This window comes from Balaenoptera physalus (assembly GCF_965194825.1).
Source record: "Balaenoptera physalus genome assembly, chromosome: 2".
Classification (NCBI taxonomy): domain Eukaryota; kingdom Metazoa; phylum Chordata; class Mammalia; order Artiodactyla; family Balaenopteridae; genus Balaenoptera; species Balaenoptera physalus.
In genome coordinates this window covers 116,743,094-116,755,976 of record NC_138883.1, presented here as the reverse complement: position 1 = coordinate 116,755,976, position 12,883 = coordinate 116,743,094, and the positions used below count along the sequence as shown (strand labels likewise).

The 12,883-nt window shown below is 35.7% G+C and overlaps 1 protein-coding gene across 3 annotated transcripts in view; it reads right to left on the bottom strand.

Moving 5' to 3' along the window:
- ARIH1 (ariadne RBR E3 ubiquitin protein ligase 1) overlaps nt 1-12,883 on the bottom strand; it is a 117,060-nt gene that overhangs the window by 46,363 nt on the left and 57,814 nt on the right. For all 3 annotated transcript variants that reach the window (XM_082443938.1, XM_082443937.1, XM_082443936.1), the window contains exon 3: nt 5,164-5,308. In XM_082443938.1, coding sequence (XP_082300064.1) covers nt 5,164-5,308 — 145 coding nt within the window. The remainder of the gene's footprint in view (nt 1-5,163; nt 5,309-12,883) is intronic.

Below are 12,883 nucleotides of genomic sequence, written 5' to 3'. Positions count from 1 at the left end.
GCAGCCGAAAATAAATAAATAAATAATAAAATAAATAAATAAAAAGAAAATGGCCTTAAAAAAAAAAAAAGAACACATACACATCCTCATGTGCTTTATTCGTTTTTCAAAGACTGAGAGATTAAAGGTCACAATGGTTAGTAAGTGACCACTGTAAGTAACACCTTTACTTCTGGGACTTTTACACCAGGGCTCATTATAAGATAAGATAAAAGGACAAAAAGAAAGCTTTTTTTCCCCTCCCTTTCCAATAACTTTTTTTTTTTTTTTGATGTGGACCATTTTTTGAAGTCTTTACTGAATTTGTTACAATATTGTTTCTGTTTTATGTTTTGGCTTTTTTTTGCTGGGAGGCATGTGGGATCTTAGCTCCCCGACCAGGGCTCAAACCCACAACCCCTGCATTGGAAGGCAAAGTCTTAACCACTGGACCACCAGGAAGTCCCCCAATAACTTTTCTAATTAAATAGATAACAAGACTAAACAAGATAAATTAGAAAAATAAATCACACACGCATGTCCAAAGATAAAGCAAAAACTAACCTGTAGTATAAAGACATATTCATTGTGCTCAAGAGTTTTGTCATCAGGCTTCCCGGGTGGCACAGTGGTTAAGAATCCGCCTGCCAATGCAGGGGACATGGGTTCGAGCCCTGGTCCGGGAAGATCCCACATGCCACAGAGCAACTAAGCCCGTGCGCCACAACTACTGAAACTCACACGCCTAGAGCCTATACTCTGCAACAAGAAAAGCCACTGCAATGAGAAGTCCGCGCACCGCAATGAAGAGTAGCCCCCGCTCACGGCAACTAGAGACAGCCCGCGTGCAGCAACAAAGACCCAACACAGCCAGAAGTAAAATAATTTTTTTTAAAAAAGAGTTTTATCATCATGGATATATCAGGGTATCATCCTGTCTGTCTTAGTTCCCTTTCCTTCCTCCTCCTCTGATATATTTGTTCCCTTACTACCTTGTGTTTACCTACTTGGCTCCCTGGGTCTTTCCCTGATACAGGGGATCAGATTATCTATTCGTTAAACTTACCCCTGTTTATATCATAAATATATCTGACCAAGAATACACTAAAAATATATAAAATATTATCTACAACAGAAATTAATGGTGCTGAAGAAAAAGAACTGAAAAAAGAATACATACTCTTAAAAGTTTCATTTATCTCCACCATTTACACAGATAGCAACTAATGTCAAAGAAAAGAATATTAAGAATTATCTTTCTTCTATCAGAAGTTGCCCATATAATCTCTAAACTTGAAGCCATTTTGTTCATAAAAACTGAGCAAATAATCAGGGCACCAGTTCCCTCATCTGTAAAATGGAATGAGTTAAAAAGGAAGATAGAACACGAAGATTCAGAAGTGCCCCAGGGATGGGGAAGCAGAGGTTGGACAACCGTCACAATCTTCAACTTTGCTTTTATCTATTTAACATATCTTATTCTTAGAAAATACAAATTATTTATGTCATAAAAATGATACGGTAGCCCAAGCTATATTTCCTAGTAGAGCTAAATCTTATGCTTTGATTCAAAAGAACATTATTATAAAGTGAGTAACTGTTGCCAGGACCAGGAACCCCCTGAACTGGCCACAACACAAGGGGGCAGAGAGATGGGGGAGGAATCTCTGAACTTGAAGAGTGTTCCAAAATCTCAGGAAATTGTTTTTAAAGAAGAGACCACCCAAAATAGTTAACTCCAAAGTATTATAAACTAAGCTGTCAGAAGCATTTACTTAAAATCTGTTTTCATGTGGCACTGTAATAAAGCAAAGTTGCTTTCTAGGAGAAAGGTATCAAAGATACACAATAATAAAAGGCTAGTATCAGTGTTTGAAGAGAGTAGTGGAAACTGACACATGGGAGTTATTTAAGTAATGTAAGTAAAGAAATCATCCATCCAATTAATAAAGCATGAATGAAGAATCTCAGGTGACATTTACTTGCAAAACTGAAGAGGTTAAAATTATCCTTCTTCATTAGCCTAAAAACTGTGAGAAAAGAAGTCCTAGTTTCACCATGATTACTTTTTCCTAACACGGTTTCCTTAACACTTTAACTTACTTTCCAACCCATGCTGCTGTTTGCTTTTCCTGTCATTTACATAGCCAAACTTCCTTTAAAAGAGTAATCTGGGGCTTCCCTGGTGGCGCAGTGGTTGAGAATCTGCCTGCCAATGCAGGGGACACGGGTTCGAGCCCTGGTCTGGGAAGATCCCACATGCCGCGGAGCAACTGGGCCTGTAAGCCACAACTACTGAGCCTGCGCGTCTGGAGCCTGTGCTACGCAACAAGAGAGGCCACGATAGTGAGAGGCCCACGCATCGCGATGAAGAGTGGCCCCTGCTTGCCGCAACTAGAGAAAGCCCTCGCACAGAAACGAAGACCCAACACAGCCAAAAATAAATAAATAAATTTTTTTTAAAAAAAGAGTAATCTGTATATTTATTGCCTCCCCTTCCTTTACTACCTTCAAGTCAATAACTCTTCGGCCCATGCAGTTTGGTTTCCCATCTTACCACAATACTGAAAATATTGATAACCTTCCAGGATCATCAGTCAACTTCTTGTTGTTAATTCCAAACTCACCTTTCAATTCTTTTCTCTGAAGCTAGCACTGTTTACCATTCTTGGAACTGCATTATCTTCCTTTGGCTTCTGTATTTCCTAGTTTACCTAACTACCACACCTTCAGAGGTTAGTTCAAATGTCAGTGTCTGTGGGAAGTTCTCCCTGATCCAAAACTGGGTTAGGTGTCTCTCCAACATGTTCTCACAGTATCATGCCCTATCAAAGCACTTACCATTTTTTCTGACTATGTCATTTTACTTATCTGCCCAGCTAACCTGTAAATTATCTAAGGCAGGCATTATGCCTTTATTCTCCGTTGTTTCTAACGCTTAGAATTGTGCCTGGTGTGTTGAATGATTGAATGAATAAATAGTGGTTTCTCCATCATCAGTTACAAGTGCAAGCACAATTTACACTGTGAATATCTACTCATGATTTTCAATTCTAATTTGTTCAGACTGCCAATACCAAGGGCACTGAGGAAGTTACAGGGGTTATTTGCAAGCAGCTAGCTTCAGTACTCAAATTACATTTAAGATTTAAACTAAGGAGGAGCTGCTATAATAGAACACGAAGAGAAATGCCAAGGAATAAGGAAACCTTGTATAAGCTGGGACAAATTATTTGGGTCTCAGTATTACCTCACAGAAACATTTATAAACTGTAAACACTACACAAATGTCAACTATTAAAGAAAGATGATAAAATGGTCAAAACATGAAATTAACGTATTTTTAATAGCAGTGCTGATTGCTCTTTTTAAATACTTAAGTTAGGACTGTGATTTAAGGAGAGGGAAATGAATAAATAGTAGTTTCAGGCTGATAGAGATTTGAAAGAATATCTTATTCAATTTATTTGAAAGATTAAAAACACTGAGACCCAGCAAGATTAGATGATTTACTACCCAAAGCCAAAAAGCTAGTGTTAGAGCTGTGATCAAAACTTGAGAATTTGGAAATTCAATTCAGCGTTTTACCTACTAAATTGTTTTAACTCTGATTTTCCATTTCTCTAAGAGAATGTAATTAACTTTCTTTTAAAACTTCTTTTCTAAGCACCTGTATGTGTAAACAAATTAATTCCCTTCAAATGGGAACCTTTAGAGGTACACATGTTAAACTCTAAGATTAACAATGAAAAACCTTCAATATGTTAAAATATATAACATGGGTGACAATGACCTGGTATACACTAATTACTAGAAAAAGCTGCTTAACTATTAGAGAATATGAACAAGGTAGTTATAATTGTTGTATAATTAAATTATTCTTAGATATACTGAAACATCTTAAGAGGTGAATTCCAAGTAACTAAACCCCCTTTTTTTGCCACAAATGTAATTTTCCTATGGTTATTAATAATGTACCTTCATAGGAAGACTATGTTTATTTAAGCCTAAAATTTCTTCACTAGATATCCCAAAGTTAATCATCTAAATTCAATAGGTTTTTAAGTGATACTTGTACTAAAGAATCTCCATTAGGGCTTCCCTGGTCACGCAGTGGTTGAGAATCTGCCTGCTAATGCAGGGGACACGGGTTCGAGCCCTGGTCTGGGAAGATCCCACATGCTGCGGAGCAACTAGGCCCGAGAGCCACAACTACTGAGCCTGCGCGTCTGGAGCCTGTGCTCCGCAACAAGAGAGGCCACGATAGTGAGAGGCCCGCGCACGGCGATGAAGAGTGGCCCCCGCTTGCCACAACTAGAGAAAGCCCTCGCACAGAAACGAAGACCCAACATAGCCAAAAATAAAAATTAATTAATTAATTAATTTTTTTTAAAAAAGCCATAAAAAAAGATTCTCCATTAGAATGGATCTGTGTGAAAATCCTGAAAACTCTGAAAGCTCCCTAGTGAAATAGCATTAAAGACATTTTATAAGTGTTTTGGGTATTTATTCTAAAAACTTAGTTTTAAATCTATTTAAATCTAATTTGGATGGAAAATAATTCTGTTCACTGCCTACCTATTACACAATTCTCTCATGGTGGTAATATAAAAATGGAAAAGATTTAAGTGTGTAATGACAACTTGGACAAGTTGCTGCTTTAAAAAGCAAATGGGGGCCTCCCCTGGTGGCACAGTGGTTAAGAATCCTGTCAATGCAGGGGACATGGGTTCGAGTCCTGGTTCGGGAAGATCCCACATGCCGCGGAGCAACTAAGCCCGTGCGCCACAACTACTGAGCCTGAGTGCCTAGAGCCCGTGCTCCGCAACAAGAGAAGCCACCGCAATGAGAAGCCCGCGCACCACAACAAAGAGTAGCCCCCGCTCACTGCAACTAGAGAAGGCCCACAAGCAGCAGCAACGAAGACCCAGCGCAGACGCAGACACACACACACACCCACCCACCCACACACACACACACACCCACACACACACAGCAAATGGGGGAGGACTGAGAGAGAACAAGCTCTTACTCTTTCTTTTCCTTTCTTTATCCTTAATATATTGATAGGTTACTGCTTTGCTACAATCCGACTCCCAGATCTTCCTTTATTTAAATAATGAAAAGTTGATTTACCGTCTGAAATACAGAGTCAGTGCTAGCCTTAAACTACCAGATACTCACCGAGTTAGGGTAGTTCAAGTAGCAGATCTGACAAGGCATATCCTGTGCTGATGACCTTGTATTCATCTGGCGTGTTCGAGACTTTTTACTTGGATTAATTACATGACACTCAGCAAAGAGCTTCTCCAGGTTTCCATCAAAGTACCTGCATTATTTAAACAGAAAGGATGAGAGCCCAGCAATAGCACACTGTTAGAGCTCTCCAAAAACCTGATTTTCTATAGGGAAAGTCAATGCAGTAAATTAAACCAAGACCATAACCTTTCTTGCTCAGAAGAAATAAGCTGTATGGCTACAAACTGTAGCAAATAGAAGCATATGTGTATGAAAGCAGATTGAATTTTTGTTGCTATTTTGACACTTTTTACTTTGTTTCTATCATGAGAGGTTAAGCTATTAGTATATTAACAGCACTACAATTAAAACCTAAGGATGAAAGTTGTACTATCTCTAAGTGGGACCTTATGAAGAGTAATGGTATTTCAGAAGGCTAGGCTATATTTTATACCAATGAATTCATTTTATTAATAATTTTAGTTATACCAGTTTAAATATATTAGCAAGTAAACCACCTATAAAGCATACCTTATCCCACAAATCATTTAAAAAATGAAACTATTACATGTGTCTCATTCTACAAAAGACTTGCTTTCTAAATATTCTTTTAAAATAGTTTTTAATAGGAAAAGGGAAGGAGGAAACAAAAAAAATCTATCTTCAAAAGTTTTTATATCAAATCATCTATACATTAGCTTTTTCATAAAATATGTATCTAAATATATAGAAGTAGTTCACCATCTAATATGTCAACAGCATGGTATGGCAAGTACTAGCTACAGAGTTTCAACTTAACTGTAAACTTCTTGACAGAAGACAGTGGTAAATAGTTAGCACAATATCTCCCATTAATGCAGTTAAGACATGGTCTTTGGCCTCCTGAAATATCTTAATATTCTAAATGGAAAAGCAATAGATAGAAAAACTTTCAATGTGTGAATCAATATAACCAGCAAAAATATTAACATGGAATCTGATCAATTTACTTTTTAGCTCGTTAAGTCTAGGTTTAAATAACTACAATGTTCTAAACAGGAGGTTCTCAAGTTAAAAATAATCAATACTCAAGAGATTCTCAATATTTTTAGTGGAAGTCTTGTTCAGGCTTTGTTCAAAGCATTTGCTATATCTCCGGAAAATCACTCATGAGAAATCCACATCACTCTCCTAAGACTGATAAATATCTTTTTATAAATACTTTGACTACAGTTATGTGTCAACGAACTGGTCAAGTTATCAATCAAAATGTCAACATATTATAAAAGGGGAACTCATATGAAGTTGTCCCTGATCAAAATATATAGAGCAGATAAATCAAATGCTCTCCTACAAAGGTTATCTCTGAAAAAAACCTAAGATGTTAAGTTTTATCTGAAAAATAGAAAACGTATGAAGCTAACACTTAATATGAATAGGTAAACCAACTAAACCCCTTGTTTTTATAAAAAAATATTCATGCTCACAAGAAAAGACAAACTCTTGGCATCTAAAACTTAACTACACAAAATTAGCAACTCCTAATACTTTGGTGAACAGACTAGACAGCATTCTATGCAAATACAGACAAACAGACATGTGCATATTTCATATAATCTCATATTCCAGGCTTATTACCTGCTTTCTTCACTGAACAATATGTAACATCTTTGTCATGAGCATGGGTGGGTCTACGTTATCTTTCATTGTTGCATAATATTTCCCTGTAGGTATATACTATAATTTACTTGAAGCTGAACTTCACTAATTTTTCTGTGAAGATTTTGCTATTATTTTATGAGTTCAGTATGTAAACAGGAAGAGTAACCCTTTGTTTTATGGATTGCTTTCTTCCCACAGCTTCTAACTTGCCTTTGAATCTTGCTTAATGGTGTTTAATTGCCATTTTTAATTTTTATGTAGGCAAATTTACCATGCAACACTGTTGTGATTTATGGATTTCATATGAAGTTTTTAAAAAGATCTCTATACCCAAAGACTATAAAAATTCATTCATGATTTAGGTCATTCCTTTACACTGTTTCCATTAAAACTGTTGATTCACATGGAAATTATTTTTGTGTAGTAAGGGGGAAAGCAGGGATTCCATTTTATTTTAAGCCAAATGTCTAACCATTTACTTTAGGTCTCAGCTTAAACCGCACTTCCTCAAACAAATCTTCGACAGCTCCTCCCCCTCCAATTAGGTAAGGTTCTCTTGTATTACATCCTCACAGTACTTTGTACTCCCGTACAACACATCACATTACTAACTCTGTAATCGCCATTTTATGTTTTTCCTGCTAGAATGTAAACCCTATGAGGACTATTTTATTACTGAGGTAGCCCTAGTACCTAGAAGAATCTTACTATAAGTGTTCAATTTCTTTTTAAAGAAAACAGTGACTTTTTAATGATACCTGATAATAAATCTGAATTCCTTTATTTAGGAATATTTCTTAAAGATAGCAATATATTAGAGTTTATAGTTTTTGGTCCATTATAGAAGGCAAATAGCTTTCAAATACAGCCCAGGTAAACAGAATGGGGAGTTGAAGAATCCACTCATATTGCAGATCACAGCAGGCAGGCCTAGAAATTTTTTTCATTTATTAAGTTCCATTTTACAGAAATGTAACATTTTAAAATTTGTTCTTTATTTTTATTTATTACTTGCTTTGTCCACCAGTGACTCTGCTATGGTTTTCTGGAAGATACTGAAGTCTAATTTATTTTTACTAAACATAACTTAAAATGGGTATTTAAACCTATCTCGCCAACTTTCAATAATACATTGATTGTCCTTGTATTATATGACCCTACACTTAACTCTATAGTTTTGGTTGGAACTTCCTGGAGCTTTTCCCAGTTGATTGTCATTTTACATAATTTTTTCACTAATTACACTGTTTTGACATTATATAGCTTTTCTTTCAAGAATAGTAAAAACTGCTTTTTGTTTCCTAAGCTTGACAGCCTTAATTACTTAGACATAATTAAAATGTTTAATTGTATTCAAATGCTCACTTTGGCCAAAATCCTACCCACCCCACCCCCAATATTCTCTATATTGACAGCCTCCATTTTCTTCTGGTACCCGTTGTTATTGAAGTCTGTGATCAAAATAATTCTCATTTTAGAATTCAAATCATTTTTCAACTGACATATATACAAGGTTTCTTCATTCTTTAAGTTTAGTTCTGTAGGGTTTATCTTAGCATTTAACTTTCTCTTTTGAAATGCCATTCAGGTTGTAATTACTTCAAGAGCTTTTAGTTATTAAGACCTGCTTGATTTGTACCCAGCCTTTGCTAATTTTCCTCCTTGTCTACCATCTACTAATTCCTTCTTTGGCCTCTTCTTCTCTTACATATCTCCATTTTCCATAGTATCTGCTCTATTTCTTGCTGTTGCCAATGTGGTTTTAACTTCTGCAAGATTACTGCTCGTCCCTTTATTTTTTTTCTTAGTTCTGTCAGCTTCCTTTTCGTCTTGTTCTGTTGTTTCATCAGTTTATCTTTGATCCCTTATCTCATAGAGTCTATGCTTACTTTAATCTTCTTAAAAGAACAAAGAAGGTTTTTTCAGCCTGCTAATTATGATAGTTTTCTTAAGGACTACTACTATGCTCAAGAATACAGGTGGATTCTTAACTCCCCACAGTTTGTATACCTGGTCACTATATATCTGAAAGTTCCTTCAGTTTGCTGGCTCTTACATACACCCTTGCCTGTGAAAAACAGACCAAAATGGAGAGAGACTAATTCAATGTGAGGCACTGAAGTTCAGGTACCTTATTTAATGAGTTAACACACATATTTTCCCTCTGCTTCACTGACTTTGGTCAATAGCTGCAAAGATTATGCTAGGACACTGCTGCCCTCCTTTCCTGCAAAATTTGCCCATCCTTTTGAGAAAATCATATTGATGAAAAGAAAAACAGAATAGCAGTGGTTTTTCCTTCAGCCCGCCTTTCCTCGGTGGGGCAAGGGCATGATTAGAGTATCCCCACCCCATCTCTCACATGGCCTAGATTAAAGATTGTTAGAATGGCTGGGAATTCCCTGGAGGTCCAGTGGTTAGGACTCTGTGCTCTCACTGCCAGGGCCCTGGGTTCGATCTCTGATCGGGGGAACTAAGATCCTGCAAGACCTGCCACCAAAAAGATTGTTAGAAGGGCAATTTGAAAGGTTCTTCAGTAGAGATTATAAACCCTCTTCTCTCTCTAGGGTTCCTTCTGTTCATTCAGTATGTTTATATAAATATAGTTAAGCAAACTGGCACTTAATCAGCCAACCTTCCAGAAAATCTAGATCTTGATTTTTCATTTTCCTTGACTATTAGACAGAAATATACCACATAACAAGAATTATGGTTATGGAGAGGGGAGACATGGCAGGTGGGGTATATCACTGGCTAAAGTTTCTTCTTGAATTCTGAATGACTAGCATCACTGTTTGCCATGTCAATATTTAATTTTGTCATTATGAGTTTATTTTAAAAGCCACTAGGGTAGGGCTTCATACTTCATAAAAAGATCACTGTTGAAGTTGTACTTATTTTCACAACAAAATTGGAAAAGCAAAACTGTTAAGCTAATCTAAAGTTATATACTGGGCTTTTCTACTATTTATTTTTGGGTTACCAGAGTTCAATTCTCCTTATAGGTCTTTAATGCTCCCATATATTTTTATACATCACTTATCTACTACTATAAACCTGAGAGAGAGCTAAAACACACAAACATATATATGAAAATTTATAAAAATACATTATTTTATATATATATATATATATCTCCACAAATAAACATGTATAGAAGTAAATGAACTTTTACTTCTAAATAACCAAATAATTTTTGTTTCACATTCTCATGTGGCATTTTATGGGTACCAGACTTCAATTTCAAAAGGTAACAAAACAGTTACAATTATTCTATACTTTATGTTCTGACAAAGCACTAAAAAAGATCTGTGACATCAACATCTCTTCTAGGAATTGCCATTTCAACCATCCTTTGCCCCATTAACCTGATTCTAAACTGTGTAATTCTTTCCACTTTTAGAAAAGGTATATTTAAGGAAAAATATCAAAGGTGCAAAGGAAAAGATTTTCATTTATATCTTATGGATGAATAAAAACTGCCATATTTATAAAAAGCAAAAATAATAGATAATGCATGAAAACGCATCTTAAACCAGCAAAACGGAACAAGAGAGTAGACACACCAGGAGATAAGGCTTTCTCCAGTCTTTACATATAAACATTATTTTCAGAGCTTACTCCTCATCTTCTATAGAAAGAAGCCAGTAGATCTAATATTGTATGGTAGTATAAGCAAGTCATTAAGAATTACTGAAGAGTTCTTTTTCTTTGGGGGAATGAGATTAGAACTGATGATTTGAGCACTATTTTTCATTTATAACCCCCTTAAAACCTTAAAATAAAACTTAAAACCTTTCAATAACTTTAATTGTGTTACTCAGATAAAAATTTAAATTTAAAAAGGGCTCCTGAAGTAGAAGGTAAACTTTAAACAAATTAAAAGATTTACCACATTCTTTGTGGTTTTTAAAGGTATTCTTTCAAAAGGACTAAAATTAGAATGTAAGGTTAACTAGCAAACATATGAACCTCTGCTAAGTGAAGTTCAGAATTCCAGAGAACTAGTTAACTGTCTAGGGATTTAGGGATAGAAAATCTTTTTTTTCTAAGGAAGACTTTTGGCCCTCGTAAGAAAAAAGATCTAATGAGGACATACACAAGTCTATAAAAACTTGCTTTCAAAGTTTTGGGTTTTTTATGTTAGTCTAAAAGATAAATTTAGCTCATATTTTAATATTATTATACATGGTTTATAGCTAAATAAATGTACCGATTATGTATTTTTAAGAAAGAAATACTTTTTGAGATTCTGATAGACTTTTTTCCCCTATAGGGGAAAATGCAACCTAAAACAAAACAAAACCAAAAACCCAGCAGGATACTAAAAAAAATCTCCTGAGCTTGCTTACTGCTAAACAAAAGACCACCTGACAAAAAAGTTACTAAATACTGATAATATTACTTTCAAGTTGCAGTACAAAAATCTTATTGCATAATTTTTAAGAACCTTTCTGTGTTCTTCCATACTTTATCCTTTTGGTTCTAAGCCTTGATGAAGGCAAGTGTATTAAGAAAACTAACCACAGTGAAACAGATCTAAGATAACTCCATCTAGGCTTGAATTAGCAAAATCATAACAGAAACACAATAACTATGCCATCTTCCAAAAAGGCTCCCATTCCCATTTATTACAGAACAATTTAAATACACAAAAGCCAAAAGAAAAATAACTTGAACTCCCACATACCCACCACCCAGCTTTATCTATTACCAATATTTTGCTAATTAAAAGACTTTTTGGAAGAATAAGACTTCATTCTCATATGAACTTTCAAGGTAGATCTGAAACTACGCTGGACATTGTAAGAAGAAGCTAATAACGATTCCCTTCATAACAGAGAAGAGAGAACTCTACACTACAGGCCTCAGAAGACACACATGCTGGTTTCACTGGGTATTCCAGCGAATACTTAAATACGCATGTGTCATCGTCACTGGTAGTTGTCCATGTTCTTTGGCTTGATTATGATTATTCCAATTTACCAAGTTCTGCTAACCTGAAACCCCTGGCACTTCAACAACTGCACAGTACCCAAAACATTCTAACTTATTTACACATGCTCATTCCCCTCCCCTGCGGATTCAAAGCTTTTATTACTTTCTCAAAAGAGACCATGGCTCTCAAGAGACCACGGCCCCCAAAACGACGAGAACCAATACTATTTTTTAAAACTATGTTTTACTTCAAAGAAAACAAAGACAGTAGTTTCTGTGCCCTCTGTCCAGATATGTGCATGCAAGGGAAGTCTACACCCTCTGCTCTGCTCAATGGTCTTTTCCTCCTGCTATACATGAACAGCACAACTCAGTAAATAAAATGAAATAAACTACTTGTGATTTATGCAATAATGGGTCTGATTCCAATGAAAGACAAAAATGATTTGAGTACAAGAAGAAATACCCTTTTATTATTCTGATAACGGTGTTTCAATATATTTAACGGAAACCCACAGGTTGTCAATGTTAAGAGCCTATAAACCAAAGTATGTTTAAAAATCTCGCTACGCTAAAACCAAAAATAAGCTATCAAAATATGAGACAGTATATAATTAAGATCATTTTTATATAGTTCCCTCGCAGATTAACCAACCATATGTGGGAACTGTGCGAGTTAGCGGCAATGTTAATTGCTTTGAAGGAAAGAAACCTACAGCTATTTGCAGTATGTCATTCTAAGTATGCAAGAGGTAGGAGGAGAATGCTTAGGGAAGTATAGAAAATAGTACCTAACTTCAGGAAGTCAAAATGACTTAACAGTAAATGTGATAAGAATTCAGGGAATAAGGAGATGCAGGGGGCATCATACAACCCAGGACAAGAACTAGAAAACTGCCAGTACTTCAGAAACCCTCCAAACATCCCTTTCTCAGTAACAAGCTCCTCTTTCCCCCAGAGATAATCACTACCCCATTTTTCTTTATAGTTTTACCACCTAAATATGCACCCTTAAAGAATATAACATTTTTGCCCGTTTTTGAATTTCATATAAACAGAACCATACAGGGGATAAGTATTCTGTCGA